This window comes from Perna viridis, chromosome 5, assembly GCF_037379345.1.
Source record: "Perna viridis isolate PV_CMFRI_1.1 ecotype Kerala chromosome 5, ASM3737934v1, whole genome shotgun sequence".
In the NCBI taxonomy this organism is placed as follows: Eukaryota; Metazoa; Mollusca; class Bivalvia; order Mytilida; family Mytilidae; genus Perna; species Perna viridis.
Window position 1 is genome coordinate 37,543,960 of NC_142449.1, and position 17,191 is coordinate 37,561,150.

Sequence of the window (17,191 nt, forward strand, 5' to 3'; positions counted from 1 at the left end):
AAACAATTAAGTAGCTATTGCATTACGTGTACAACACCGCAATACATTATGATGTGCTTCGATTGGTCAACCAACAGGAATTAAGTTTTGTTATGTTTGTGAGTATGTTGGTCACAATGTGCTATAAGCAGGTATGCGTACATGTTTATATTCTCAAGACAAAACACAGTTTATTATTTAAACAAGGAAAAGAAAAGTCTATACTGCAATTTTATGTTATATGTCGCAATAGACAAGCAAATAATTCAAGTTTACATGTTGCTATTTTCTCCTTTATCTAAAATTTTAATAACAAATAAATAATTTAATGACTTGAAATGGTTTCTGTTTATCAAGTGTTATTCAACAGAAGATGATTTACGCAGTTCAGTGGTTAGTATTATCATGAAAGAACAGCTTTAAATTTGTTATATAGCGATGGATGCAAAGGTTGTGATTGTCTGAATTAAAAGAGATATGCAATTTAAACGGCCATTGGATTTAAAGTTAATGTTTTTTAAACAGTTATATGGTCTTTAGCGTTGTGCTTTCTGCATTATGATGAATTGCTTTTAAATGGTATTGTTGATATTTCCTGTCGATTTAACAAAAATACTAACTGACGATGAAGTTATAAGGAAGCTTTATTTGAAACCGTTTTCTAAAATACCAATATGCTCATATTCAATCAGATTTAAAATTCAACATTGCATGTAGACATATAATTGAATTTCTTGTCTTTTTGACCGTTTGGTTGTTGCATAATACATGTTTCAAGAGAAAACCACTATGTGTACACTGCTTTAAAGATATTTTAGATATTGGAGACAATTTGTGCGGATTTCAAGTAATAACCATATATTTTGTGTAGTACTTAATTGCTTCACGTTTATAAATCAAACCAGAAGTTAAGCAAGTGCACGAAGACCTAACGAAAGCTAAGAATTCATCAAGGACATGGTGTTCTTTCTATCCCTTATTGTTGTATTTCAATACTGTATAATTTGCCTTCATCTATGTTTCAGAAGACTAATTGTTTTATCCTGCTAAACATACATATATTATATGCATGCTTGCCATGTGTATTTATTGTTTTGACACTTTTAAACATTGTTTTTTTTTCAGTTAATTGGCAACGGTTCTGTGTAATAAGAGGACAACAAAATTTTGCATTTTAGCATTTTATTCATTAGATTTGTCAACAATTAAATATCAAACTAATACATTCATCATACATTTAAGAAGCACCTTTCAAGTTTCTATTTAAATATATCACAATCATAACTATCATCATTTACAGTACATTCATATTGCAGTTCCGGAATCATTTGTCCAACTTAGTCTACGTCGGGAATTGTATAGGTTAATATTTAACTCCACTGTCTTCTGCACGAGTTTTAAAACGACGACTACTTTCTACAGAACAACGTAGAACCCGTTACTTAACACTATGTAGATAGGACCGAACTATTCCGCGACAGAATAAACGGAAGTGTCGTATTTTTCTGGAGTTCATTCGGAAGTCATTGGGACTCTCCATTCATGTAAGTGTAACCATGGAAACAATGTCATTGACTGCTTCAGACATGTCCAGTTTTTGATAAATATGGATGGTATCTGTAAGCATGAGATGAATGGAGACTAGAAGGTGGTGATGCCTGTAATGTGTTTCTGAACATACTACTTCTCAATAACGCCTCATGTTCACTGGTAATTGGTTGACTGTTCATTAAAACACTGTTGTAACCCGGCAGCAAGCGGGAGTCTATTGATGGCAGTGGTAATCCGTGAATCATTGTTGCTGGGGGGATCATTCCGAATGGAAACATGCCTTCTGAAAAAAAATAATGTACAATAAGACTACCTATTAATAGCCAAATGGTTTTATTATGAAATTATTTTTTCAGGTTTCCACATGCAGAAACTAGCTATAAAAAGACATAAACATCCACAATCTTATGGAAAACACGTAACAAAATGATGTGTCAAATTGCAAATATTTGTTTAAAATAATTATCACAGTCCAATATATTATATAAACTATAATACTAACCTCTAGCCAAAATAGCCTCCCTTTGTTTTAATGAATCCTCATCCATTGAGAATGGGAATGGCATTCTGGGAAAGCCATGTTTATTCAACAAATTCTCCATCGTCTCCCTATCAAAAAAGGCAAACTAGTTATGCAAAGCGAAACACATTACTGTAGCCCGTTTTCATTAATTTTGTTAACATTTTTTTCATCCTAAAACCATTCTCTTAAAACAAAAACACAGACATGAAATGAATAAACATTTACGTTAAACAGTATCAGAAATGAATGTACAAGGTAATAAAAGATACAGAAAAACAAAGAAAATATATTGACAGAATTACGTATTTTACCTTTCAATATCGCTTAAACGGCTTGAATCTCTGAATCCCTTGGCAAATGGATTGCTTTCTATCTTTAACTTTGTTATCTGAAAAGACGGAAACAGTTTTAAAGCATATGTCAAAAGTGTACATGTTCTCGCATGCTAAGCAGGCATTGAGGTGAACTCGACCACACAAATTTTGAAATCAATATGGCGGATGTAGTTATCTAGATTCACAGCAATTTTCAACTAGACTGGGTGTTGAATTCGTTTAACTGAACCAAAAAATGAAAGGTCAGTGTTTTCTTTCAGACTAATGTGATAGAATTATTATAAGATTCTTATCACCGAATCAAAGGAACAAAAAACTTTCCTCAAGAAATGATTGATACTTTTTCTTCTATTTGAAGACGTTTGAAACATGAGTTGACATCAAGATTTGAATGTCTCTTCATTTTGTTACCCTTTCGCTTGAGTTGATGAAATTGCGTGATTATTTGAAGGTTTTGTATTATTTAACGTCAGAAACTCACCTATATACCATTAAGTTTGGTAATACTGGTGAAATGAAATACGCCCTATCACAAAGTATAAGATATAAGTAAGGAAAGATTTTCACCTTTGATAAGGGGAACACATTATGTAAAAAAAACATCAAAAGAACTCAGAATTTCTATTAAGGAAGAGAAAATCGGAGATTGCATTCAGCTAAAGAGTTAATCCCGTCAGCCTTGTGACCACTCATCGGAAATAACAACTTTTTTTGGTTCTAAATTTTTCTTGCCTAAAAGACCATGCTAAGTAATAAAGAACCTACCAGTTGGTTTTGATAAGCTGTTACAGCAATGAATACAGTCTCCGGGAAGATGAAGGTACGATGCTCTTCGTTTTCAAGATCTGTTATTGGGCTTTTGTCTTCAGGGTTACGTTTTACAATGTGAAGTCTAGGCTGATACTTATGCATGGAGTTCAAAATAACCTGAAAAATAAATTATACAAATCCTAAAAATATAATAAGTGTATGAGTAGCTGATTGTTACTACCTGAAAGATTAACTACCACAGATTAAATAAATCATCTATTCTATTGAGTAGAGAAATCTTTTTTTCCTTATTCATTTTTTATAACTTATTTTGTACTAAAATCATTATTTAAAAAATGACTTCCGCACAAACGCACCTGTCCATTTTTGTCCATAAGGTTGTTTGTCAGTTTTAACTTCTCAAACGATATAGTTTGTTTCTGTAATTGGATGCCCGAAAATGGTGCGTCCGGGTGTTGGTGGAGCCTTGTGGGTAATGGTGGGTCAGCTTTTCCCGCCACCAGCCATGAGGATCGATGGTATGCATATCGGTATCTTTTGTTGTCTATTGGTACAATATCAAGTAAAATGTTGTAGCTCGCACCTGCCTCTAACCCAGAAAATGATGCTCTAACAGTTGGGAACATCCTCCTAAAATAGAACAACCCACAATGTGAAACACAAAAAATGGGAATTGTCAATAATACTAATATTATCCACATGTATCTTATAAGACAGTAAATATGCAAGGCATTTTGAATACTGCCGTTTTTAAAGATCAAAATAAAAGCCGAATGCTTCGTTCAGGAAGCATGCTGATTGATGTGTATTTCTTAACACCATTGCTTTTCGTGACTTAATCTTCATTAATTAGTGTTCACCATTTAAAGCTATAAAATACAGACCAACACGGCTCTACTTGACAAAACAACATGAATGAAAAAGTATTGCTTCAATTTCAAAGAAAAAAAAAGAGTTTAACATCATCGAAATTGTCACCTTGCGTGCTCCAACTCTTTCTTATTTCGTGGTAATTCGTAAATTACTGGTTTTGGTTATTTCTCGACATTTTCGGTAGTTATTGGGAAAGATTAACCTTGCTTCACATTTCACAGCCTAGATGTACAGACAGATTACACGCTACAGTTACAAAATAAATTTGAAGTTTACACCGCAAGTAATAGGTTTTATAGAAACAAGAGATATCGGATGACTGTAAGAAGTTTTACCCGGTCATTAGGAAATATGCAATGAAACATTGAACATACGAAGAAATTCGTAAGTTTTGGTTGAGCTGGCAGGTGGTCGGAATAAGATATATAGGTTATGTATAACTTTGGTAACGGATACTGCCTTACAAATTGTTAAATAGGTAACGAATAACATAATTTGTCATTTTGGCATCTGTTTCTGTACAAATGTTGTCGTAAGGAATAGGTGCTGTATGTTTAAATTGGGACAAAAACAAAAACAAAAAACGAGTAACCATTTGATTTTCAGGAAAAAACGAATGTATGAGTAAAACATCAAATATTTAAAAAAGAAACAAAACAAAACAAAACAAAAAAAAAAAGAAGGAAAGAAACGTATGTATGATTTGTTGACTGGTTCAGGTTTGAATTTTAATTTTACACATCTCCATCCGAGATTCTTTCATTCTTATTAAAATCTCGGACACCTCTTTCCCCACAAAAAATGAAAATATAAAAGTAAAATAAAATATTTTGGCACTTTAAAACAGACCAAATTTGATTAACTAAAATGAATTGAACATAATGAAAATATAAAAGTAAAATAAATTATTTTAAACACTTTACTTAAATTTGAATAACTAAAATGAATACATTTATACATGTAAGCCAATAAGTCAATCTTTTGGGTTTATTTAAATAATGTACATGTATAGAACGAAATATGCCGTGTTTTATCTCCTCATCTAATTATAAGCTTTGCTTGACACCACGTTTATCAGTATATAATTTACAATATAGCTCCGATTTCAACACGCAATTCCATTAAGGAGGGTCCGAAAGCAGAGCAATATTTCTCCAACAATGTCCTTCAATTGAAATAATTTATGTACAAATCAAAGTACCTAACACTCATTGAGAAAATATGTACCCGATAAGTTTTGTTGTCCCATTACCCCGGACACTGGACAAAAGAGTTTGGCCTCCAGGAACGGAAAGACACCAAGTGATGATGCTGAAGAATATAGAACGAATGGGAGGGTGGGAACCTCTCAGCCCATTAACAAATTTAATCATCATTTAATTTTGTTCTTTAATCAAGTTTCAATGAAATTTTCGGGCTATTAAGAAATTTGAAAGTAAATAAGGCGTCACAAAGACCTATCGAAGTCAAGTTTTTAATGTTTAGCATTAAAACAGATTAGGTTAATTATTTGACATAAATCATCTCGGGAACCGTTTTCTCACGGTCAAAAAAAGTTCTTATTTTAGGACCAAGGGTTATGTATCTCATTTATGTAATCCTTTTCAACTCTTTTGCACAAGCACGAAGAAAATTACGGAAAAAATTATGACTAATTCTTCTTTACTAAGTTGGCATTCTTTTCTTGAAATACCTGATAGTATGTACAAACATCTGGATTAATTGAACGACTGAAGATCCCAAAAGGATGACTAATTCTAATTCAAAGTGCTAACGGTTCTGGTCGTTTCATGAGTTTTTGTTTCTGGCTTCGATTTGTATCAATATTATCAGAAAAACTATTGAAAACCATCTAACTCGAACAAGTGTTGAAATGACACATAAAAGATAAAAATCGCTCATTAATTAATCCGTTTAATTGAGGATTTTAGTACGATATATGTATTTCTTATATTAGTTACTAAACCATATTTCTCCAAGCATACATATACATCGAAGCATATTATTGCATATCAAATCAACATGCCGGCAAAGTAACTTTACAAATGATTCAAAGTCCATTAAATCTCGGTGTCCGTATCGAACGAATTAAAATATAAACAGAGATATTAATCGTTTTTTGACAAAAAAGGACCTCATATCACAAGTGCGAAATCTTGCCAATCATTAAATACGTTAAAATCATCAACACCATTCGGAAATTTCAAAGCTGAGTTAGGCAAAGAATAATAGAATTAAACAAACGTGAAGATTTTTTCGACAAGTGTTTTGTTTCTTAAAGAGGGTTAAATTTTAGAGATGACAGAACTACAATTAAGTGGCGAAATCAAACGATATAAACTTGGTAAGGTTTAATTAATGATTTGGGACCGTTGATAGCTTTAGTCATCAATGAATTGTTTAAATTGTTCAATTCACAAGTGTTGAGATATGATTTTGTAGAACTCCATGTGGTAGAGGATTTGGTGAGATATCATCCTCGACGGTTTAATGGTCCATTAACAATTATTTGTTTATTATGACTGTTTTTATATTTTAATAGTTTCGAAATCTTGATTATAAGCACTAAAATTCATAGGCACAATAACCACTCCAACAAAATTATTTTAAATTTAAACTATTGAAATATTGTTATTCATATTTTTTTCGTTATATATAATAAACAATTATACTATCGTCACAAAAAAAAGAAAAGACATTCCAATACGAAGAAGAAAATATTTCAAAATATTTCTCCATAAAGAGAACACACGTTTTTTTTTATTTATAACACATTGAAATCTGCAGCTGGTCGAACGATATTATTTCATGCAGTAATTGGATTAAAATGTAGAGACCAGTATGTCGAGTCAAATATAACGTTGGAATATGATTTACACTAAAGAAAAATAAATACACACCTCCCAGATTTGGTTATTATCATTTCTGTGCCAATGTCATTGAATTTGTCCCAAAGGTCTTTGGTTTCCAGACGACATTTGATATTCGGAAGACTTCCGGTATATGGTTCTGGATCTGCTGGCGGAGTTTTACTGGCTCGTGCTTTGTATTCTGTACAGTCGTCTGATATTATAGAGCCTGAAAGTTGTGAGAATTAAGATTAAAATACATTTTATTTTCAAAGATTAAAGGTAAACATTTACTCAATTGCACCCATACGTTTGAAATCAGGCAAAAATGAATGTACATATTTAATAGAATGAAGACATTGATTCATTTATTCTTTTTTCTCAATCAAACCAATTGCGGAAAACAAAAAAATGTAAAACAATTTATTAAACCATAGAATGAAGATCAAGAACCGACAAATAATATAGGTACTAAATGTCATTTCCAGTATAATAAACAAAAATATTAAAAAATGGCGGATATTATTGGATAATTATAATTAAAAACTACGAAAATGTAAACAATTAAAGAATTTTTGATATGCTATTTTTTCACAGAAGAACTATCATGATTTATAAACATTTTGCACAGATAACGAAAAAACACGTATTTAACTAATTGTCCAGACTAGTATGATAATAACTTAAAAAAAAGAAATGAATTAATTATTTTGTAAAGACTCAGATTCTGTTCAATAGGTATGCGTAAGTCGACAAAAAAATACATAATAAAATAAAAGGATAAGTACAGATCAAAAATTGTGAAAAAAAACTTACTTGGAGGACTATCTGCATGCGGTGGTGTGGCGGGTAGCTCGTGCTCTCTAGTCGTCTGCTCAACAATGATGCTGTTGTCCGGCAAATTTCTCTGTCCTAGAATCGAATCTATGGAAAAGGCATTTGCTTTAGGAGACAGATACTGTTTCTGAAATTCTGCTTTTCTGAGATCAGTTTGGCCCTCCTCACGAATTTGCGGTGATAGATCCATTTTTAGCTTTAACTTTTCACAATTTTAGAATAATATTGGCAGCGATAATTGTTAGTGAATGTATCAAAACACAGTGTAAATATTTTGTTTATCCAGTTTAATGTTACAACTTTAACAAATTCAACAAATTATGCCATAATAAAACCAGCAAACTTAATTTATCCCAACCTCAGCAAAGAATTTGTAAGAAATCTTCTGATTGGCTGTTTTCCTCGATGAATAGAATTAGCTAAAATGATTCCTCCTTGAGGCGGAGTTAACATCAATAGCCACGTGTATGACTGCTAATTTAATTGGATCTTCATTGAAAAGAGCAATTTCTTGGGTTTTCCTTAGAAAAAAATACAAATTTCAAATGAATTCACGACCATGGTGGCCAAAAAAAAACTTGCAAATTATCACATAAACAAAAATTATACACGCATTTTAGCCGTTCCATTTATTAACGGAAGAAACATTTTTGTTTATAAAGAGTTTCGAGTATCTAAATGAGTCATTTAACAATTGATGATTAATTGATTAAATGCGGTATGTGCTCTTGGACATGTTACTGTAGTTTTAAAATTAAAAAAAATCACATTTGCACATGATATTCTTAATAATTCATCTACATTGGTAATTTTTAATTGCATGGTTTTCAATTTACTAAACCAATATGCAAAATAATAACATTAAAGAATAGTCATCATTACTTGCTACAGTTGTGTTTAAAGTCTGGATGTGGGTAAGTTATGCTACAACATTAAGAATCCGGGCGAAGTCACCGCGATTGTTCATAATATTAAGAAGACCTATTCTTTTAAGTGAGATCGCAAAAAAAAAAATAATTAAATAAAAATAATAATAAATTGTTTATTTGTACGCATAAATTATTGTGAACCTTCTGACCAAGTTTTAGTAAAAAAACAATCAAATGAATGTAATTTTGAACATTTGAAAAGTAATAAGCGTCTTCAGAGATTCATAACGGTGATTGAATTACTGGAAATAGTTTTAATTTAATCATTTTTTTTTCATTCTGTTTAATTGCTATTAAAATCAATCTTAGGGTTTGTTTTTAAAGTTAATAAATTTATTGTTTGTTTGTTTGTTGGGGTTTAACGTCCGAGCAGCAATATTTCAGCTATATTCAGACGATGAACATGAAATTGATGATAAAATGAACATGAAATGATGATGAAATGAAAAAGGAATGGTACACAAGGACAATGGGGTCGATAAATTTTGATTGCCACTGGAAATAGGGAGATATGGGTAGGGTCGGGCAATTTAGCCCCCTGTGGCGGAGCCCAATGGTTCCTACTCCGGGAGAATACCACAGTAGTGTTCTTTAACGTGCGAGGAACGTGGCATCTTTCCCAACACGGTGCACCACTATGGTTTGCGGTCAGGTTTTCCGTATTATAGCCTGACAACCCCAGCATGTAACACGCCAGGGGTACCCCATTCCACCACCTGGGGCACACATCCCAGTTGCTCTGTGGGCAGAGCGCCCTAGCCCCGGCTAGGGTTCTGAGCACTATTTAGTCGCCTTTTACGACAAGCTTAGCGCTGCTACAGGCCTATTCTTTTAACACCCGGACCTGCACGGGGATAATAAATTTGTCCCTACTGTTGTAAATTGATAGAATGTAGATATTTAGATGAGACCATAGATAAAGGGCGATCACTCGCTTTGTAACAAGATTATCGAATGATAAAAAGATTGTAATCTTTATGACACTTGTAGGTGTCATAGACGTGTTAAAACACAAAACTGTAAAAAAAATAATAAACTATGTGAAGTATCATGAAAATAATACCACAAAACGCATATTCGTTGAACCTCTGCTTCTAATAACATGCAAATCTAGAACGTGTGTACATTCATCATTTGTTTTATTTTATGTCTGCTTCTTTTCGAACCACAAGGTTTCTTTTTTTTTTTTGATATGCATTGTTTCCAAGTATTGTTTGGGACAAAAAGCCTGATGTTTATTATGCTTATTTCAATTATCTTCTAGATAACTGTTTTTATAATATAAATTATACCTATTCTTCATATGAAATTGTAATACATATTAGAATCTAGCATTTACAAGTCATTGAGTTAATGAGTGACGAATGATATATTTAGTTATATAATTTAAATAAAAACGAAAAACAAAAAACAAACAAACAAAAGCAGAAAAAAATATCCCCTAATAAATTTAAATCAAATTAACAAATATAGATAAGTTTGTAAACATTGTCATTGATAGACGGTAGTACAGAAGCAGGTCATCTCGAGAGTGAAATCTCTCCAGCAACAAGTCAAGCTGTCAAATTTGTCGGTTATGTACCACGACTCGTTCTACAAGATTTCATAACTGTCACACCATAACATGCTGTTGTCTTGTTAATGAAGTGATTGTTTTCTTGGAGGAACTCAACAAACAACACCATTACAGCTCTGATATAGATCTTATAACACTTTCTTATCAAATCGAGTAGCCCCCTTGGGCGAACGTTGTACCTGGGTGTTTTATACATGAGAGTGATTTTTTTTATTATAGTGCTTTGATTCTGAATGATTCAATTAAACCCTTTAAGTCACTAAAAAGAGGAGTGACGGATGAAGAGACCACAACAATGATTGACATTTTCTGTAAATTTGAAACTTTTAATTCTTTAAAATTTCATTAATTTACCGATAAAAATCTAAATCGCTGTCATTTCCTGTAAAATCACCCGGTAAAGACTTGAAATTAATAGAAAATGATGTGTTGTTCAAAAACCTAGAAAAAAAGAATAGTAAATATCCTATAAATTAGAAGAAAACATATGTATGATAGAAGTAAATTACAATGTATCGTGTAAATAAAACGTCAATTTGAGCTGCATTTACATTGAAAGAATAATTTCAGTATTTACTTCCTGCTTAGAATCCTCAGTGTATATTTTCAAGCATAAGCATTTTGGGCAAGGATTTAACCTCTCTTGTTTAATATATTTTGCCACTTTCACATATTCGTTTCATTTTACTTATAATTAATAATTCAAAATTCATGTTTTTTTTTAGTGTAAAAGGCAGATTAATATTTTTGCAAACCCATATGCATATATTTACATACAGAAAGGGGTAATATTCGGTACATATAGACGAAAAGACTATTAATGCTGAATCCATACTCAGATTGCCTGTAGATGAAAAATCCAACGAATTCGTGCTTCATGGTGATCCGAATACCATGAAATCCACCTTTTTATTTGCGTATTGATAAATTCAAATAAAAAAGTTGGTTGCAGGATCAGAGGAAATTAGGAATAGTTTAATAATAATGATTTAATATTGTATCTGCATCTTGGTCAGTTAACGCTTATAAAACATTTTTGAAAACTATATTTACGTTTATAAAAGACATTTTAAACGCTCATGCAGATTGACGATCAGGATAGGGTTCTCTCGGGTCGATGTTTTCAATACACAAGAAACAATGCAAGAAAAACGTTGAAAGGTGAGTGCAATAATTAACCATGAATAAAGTTAATGTAATTTTTTTCTGAGGTGTGAAAATAGCAGATCGTACATTTGTAATTAATAATCATTTTTTACTCACTTTCTAGTAAGCCAATAAGGTTTTGGATATATTCTCATCTTCATTTTGTCTACGCAGATGATGGAAAAAATTAATTTTATAAGACTGTTCCGTTTTATATTTATTGGGTATTTTGTATCATCAATAGAAATGAAGTATGCATTTTACAATCATCCTGTTGTTTTTATAGTTTTTTTTCTAGCACACCTGCTAAACGTTCCTCAAAGAAATGGTTCGTCTAAATACCGATTATATGACGTTGGGCAGATAAGATCGTGGACCGATAGGCTGTTACATTGGTAAATGACATCAAATTAAAGCGACAAACACCTGGATTGAAAAACAGTAATTAAAACTCCCCTAATGAATTGGCTATTTAAAGAATATCACAAGATGAAATCAGAGCTTCCTTTAAATTATGAGTAATTTATAGAAATTTTCACCTATTACATGCCACTGAAATGGGCAGAAGTATATGTGCCAACAAACATGCGTTAAATTTGCATGCAATACTTCGTCGATGATATATCTAATGCTGTAATACACTAAGAAGGCACCCAAGATTTGAGCACGGAGGTATATGTGAGGTTTCTTTAGTTAACAGATCCACATTCAGATTAAATACATGACACAACGCAATGCTGATTTAATAATGCAAAGGTTTAATAAGCTGCTCACAGAAAAGTAGCCATAAACGCAGTTTTGTGTCTGGGATGGAAAAGGTAAAAAATATGGACCTCTTTCGCGTCCACTTTCTGTCTCCTGTAACAGAATCTAAATACATCATACATTATGTTCAAGTTACGTTGTTTGTATATGGTTTTCTCGGTTAGTTGAAACTATTTAATTATTGTGCTGTCAAATATATTTGTGGTACAGAAACAGAAATCCTGACTTTGTTTAGCACGTGTACACAATTGTAGCGAAAGTTGTTGGTGTATTAAGCAAAACAATATACATAAATACAGTTCGTGTAAGTAAGAGAACAAACTATCAAGATACAGTGTCTTATATTAATGGTTAGTTTTACAGGACAAAGATGGGAACGTGATGAGATTTATGTTTACATAAAACAGAAAGTCGCCCAGTTCTAATTTTAATGCCACTTACATAAATTCCAGCATCAAATTTACATAAAACAAATTAATAAATTTGTCAACAAATTTATACAATGTTGAAATAAATAGATAAACCAATGGTACTATGATATAAAATAATCTTTATTGCTTGGCCTTCAGACGCCAAAGTTCCTCTTTGTGTTTAAAAATGAAATGACACAATTTTAAGCAAAACTGAATTCTGATTCTTATTTGAAATCACTGTAATTCTAAATTCCAAAATGAGCATACGTAATAATCATACTTTACAAAGTATTAGTTATTAATTTAATATTAAAGTCACCGCGATATGGGTGTAAAACGTCATTTCCTCGTACGATATACTAGTACACAGTGTAAGGTGTAAGTACTCTTACAACCACGATATGGGTGTAAAACGTCATTTCCTCGTACGATATACTAGTACACAATGTAAGGTGTTAGTAAACGTCATGATTTACTCTTACAATATATGTTATTATTGATACTTTAAATCTTTAATTCCAGTTTTTGATGGAGTCCGAGTTGTTCATTTGTTTTTTGTTGCTTTGTGTGTGTTGATTTGGTTGGTTTATGTTCTTGGTTGTGTTTGTCTGTTTTCCATGTCTGTTCTTTGTTCCTGTATTGCATTATTTTGATTTCGGCTAACATCTTGGTTCCCTTGATATACTCTTTCACTTAAATGGTTCGTACATATGTTTTGGTTATATCCCAAAAACTTCCCAAGGTAAAAACTTTGGAGTAGGATCAAATTCGATTTATAAAAATATGTCAACTAACAAAATTTATTGAAAAAACAACTGACATTTTTACAGGTTAATTCCTCAAAAAAGTGGAATGTCATATATATGAATCATTCGTTTGTGCTAATTGGAGAGTGGTGTTCACTCTTGGTCAATACGTATTCATTCTCCGATTAAGATATGCTTAAGATTAATGTAAACAAATCATATATTTTCAAACCTTAAAAAATCGTTATAGGGCTTTCTGCGCCTGAAAACGTTGAATATAAATATTATTCTTGCCTACAGCCCCTATGTGGTTGAAAATATATTTTCCGACCCGCAAAATATTTGCCAGCCTCCTTACAATTATGTGGTCGTCCCCGAATGATCTGTTCGTTTAAATCAATGCCTTTATATGGATGGGTGTCCCACTTACAAAATCTGTGATACAGAGATACACAATGCCACATCCGGGCCCGAATCCTTACGAAGTATGTGCTATATATATAAACGTCTCAGAATGTGACGACTCTATTCACTACACTGCTGAGTTGTCACATTCTGAGACGTTTGTATAATATTGATTTGTTGTGACATGCATCATTAATTTGATCCTCTATCCTACATAATAACATCTAAATGAACTGTCCCGTACTACCATACATCGTGTACTAAGTTACAGCCCTAGATTAATCCTACGAGGAGGAATGACCCGGCCAGCGAAAGCTATATTTTCATATAACCTAGCTGGACTTTGTGCAGGCGATGTTGCCATAGATGTCCCGCGGAGGGAACAACCAAAAAGTTGCATCGCAAATTTGACAGTTCTAACATCGTTGGGAATTTTTTAGACCTTTCTATGTATATATATATATGATATGGGTGGCCTGGAAAAACTCATCATTTACCTTGACATCTTCAAGTGGTTACAAGGGGATAAGAAAGTAACACATTATAAAACACAATCAAGTTCCAATTTACTTCGACTTTTGCACCAAGAGCCCTGGCGATGAAAGTGTCAGAAATGTGCTGTTTTCTTGTAAAAACCCACTCTGTCAAAAATGTTTGATAGTGTAATAAAAGTCAAATTAGCCGTGATAAGCAGATACTCTGAACATGTTTAAACTAAAGGAAGTGGCGTCTTCTTAATCGGTGATAATTTATGTGGTTAGGAAATCATAACGTGTTGTACAGTTTACAAAATGAACGAAAAACAGTTGTTCGACCACCAAAGAATTTATATTTCGGTACTCATGGTGCTGACAAACTTAAATCCGCAACTTGTTTTGAAAGATTACATGACGTTAAGCTCATAAGAGCACACAATACATATATTCAAGATAGAAAAAAAAGAAGTACATATCATGGCTTAACATTACATTGATTGATTGATTGTAGTTTAACGTCATGTAGCAGATATTTCATAAATTTCATGACAAAAACGTTTTGTCAATCGAACAGATCCCGCTTTGTAGTAGTCCGGCATGGTGAGTTGGGTCTTTACTGTGGTAGCCCACAGGATGTTAGCCTGCCTCCCCACGTGGACAAATTTTCAACTCTGAGCTAATCAATACCAGTCGTCACTATTTCCCATAGAAGTTGAGTGCTTTGTGGATTTACAGGGATTATACCATTTTTGAAGTTTTTGTGTAACTCGACCGGTGATCGAACCAACGACCTCCAGCACTCGAGGCGAGTAACCTTCTTCAAACCACCGAGACGGTAACATGTACACGTATAACTCACTTTTTTTTATATATATATAAGACATTCTTCTAGTGAGATGATGACAGTTATTAAAAATTTTCACCGTTGTCCCTTGAACTAAATCAAGGTGTACAGATTTTCGGTCTTCACATCAGTCGTCCGTCTGTCCGTAATTTACAGGTACATATATGTATGAAGAAGGATTGACGTTTCTATGAAATTTGAACACGGTGTCATTTTATGATCCAAATACTGGTAATTGCCAGGAATAAGTATTTTCGTTGTATTTATTATATTGATATATAAATGTCCTCAACAATTATTGTTTGCTTTCAATCCCTCCCCCCAAAAAAATGCTGAACAGATGTAATATAAGACATGAATTTATTATTTTAAAGTTCATTAAGTTTGAAAGGAGTGCAAAAGGCTACATTTTCAAATTTTCTAAACGTCGACCATTAAATTCTTGAATAATTTAATATATAAAGGCTGCAATATCGACAATCTTGTATCTACGAGATGCATGACCATGTAACTATACTAATCATGCCAAAACAACTCTTTTGATGTTTGTGCAAATTGCCAGGTAGACACATAAAGTCACGTGAGGTCATATATAAATACATCACAAAATAATAAAGGACTGACTCAGAGAAGTACGACTAAAATACAGAAATATCTCGGATTTCACGGTTTCTTTGTGCCTATTGACATCAGAGTTATAATTTAACAGGGTCACAAATTTCAAAAGATTTTGAATAAGTCAATGGCAAAGCAGATTCGCACCTGCAGTTTTAACAAAACACATTTTATCAATCCTGTTTTAATTTTTTTCAATTTATCAATCTCAAAAGATATTTTTAAGGTGAATGTAATTACGGGTGGTTTATTTCAACTAAAGGTTACGGTTTCTTACTTATGATATTGCGGTGGGTGGTTTGTGTAATATTATATAGCTTTCATTGGTAATAACTTACATGTGTACTACAAAAATGGGGATAGAAATAATATGACCTCGTACCAATGTGCTCAATTTTATTCATTGTTATTCAGTGAAGGAACCAACAATGCCGAAAAGGGGTCGCTGGCTGTCCTAAAGTGGACCCACATTAACTCGATTTCTAGTATTTTTCATCAATCCAAATTTAGAGCACAAAGAAGACATGGAGACAGCATCACTTTTGCAGTGCTAAACAAATGCCCATATGTAATAAAATTGAGATTTTCCCTAAAAATATTAATCTTTCTTTAGTCTACGAAAATGAACTCAATATAAAAATTGGGCTTTCGTATACAATAATTACCACAGGGGCGGATCCAGGATTTTAGATTGGGGGGGGGGGGCACCATTAAAATTTCGCGAAATTTTTTTTAGGTTAAACTCTTGAAATATTCCTCTAGAGTGGGTGCATTGTAGATATCTTTTGTGCTAAAATTAGCGAGAAATTAAAGTTTCAACCTAAAACCATCTAAATCTACCGCTGACAACCCATGCTTTGTAAATTTTAGGTGGGGGGGGGGGGGACGCACGCCCCCGCCTGAATCTGTCCCTGTACCACATTCAGATTATAGACTATAACCGTTCATCTACATGTTTATCTGGTAAATCAGACAAATCATCTCTACAATCGTTGACCGTGGTGTCAATGGAAAAGGCTGTCTCATTGACCTTCCTCTTGTCTGACCTGTCTTGGGTTTGCCTGCATCTGTTTTATATGTTGTTTGGTGCAAGCATTGCCTTCTATGCCGCTTTCAGCTCAGGCCCAACATTTTCTGGTCGAACTTTCCAACCTGTGTATAGATTGGCTTCTTTCTCGCGTACTTACAATGAATAAAAATATTCTTTTAGATTGGGTGCAATGTAGATATCTTTGGCCTTAAAATTAGCGAGAAATTAAAGTTTCAACCTAAAACTGCCTAAATCTACCCCTGACAACACATTCGTTGCAAATTTTAGGGGACACACACCCGTCACGCCCCCGCCTGAATCCGCTCCTGCTACATCATTGGATGTATGAACACTAACTACATGTATAAACAAAAATAAGATACTGTATTGCATAAGTTGATGAGCAAAATCTGCTATTGGAATCAAAGTGACTTTTTACAAAATATTGAATTAAATTATACAAATGCATGATAAACGACATGAAGCAACACCAGAAACACCATAAAGTGTTTAACCGAAACCAAAAAA

The 17,191-nt window shown here is 32.9% G+C and overlaps 1 protein-coding gene across 1 annotated transcript; it reads right to left on the reverse strand.

Annotated features, from left to right (window-relative positions):
- Positions 1 to 1,144: 1,144 nt before the first annotated feature.
- LOC148617329 (T-box transcription factor TBX20-like) lies at positions 1,145 to 8,046 on the reverse strand. Its single transcript, XM_088584961.1, has 7 exons — positions 7,698 to 8,046; positions 6,933 to 7,110; positions 3,516 to 3,789; positions 3,154 to 3,315; positions 2,365 to 2,441; positions 2,033 to 2,139; positions 1,145 to 1,813 (listed from the first exon to the last, which is right to left on the reverse strand). The coding sequence occupies exons 1-7, from the start codon at positions 7,906 to 7,908 to the stop codon at positions 1,560 to 1,562; spliced, it is 1,263 nt and encodes a 420-aa protein (XP_088441087.1). The 5' UTR covers positions 7,909 to 8,046; the 3' UTR covers positions 1,145 to 1,559.
- Positions 8,047 to 17,191: the final 9,145 nt, after the last annotated feature.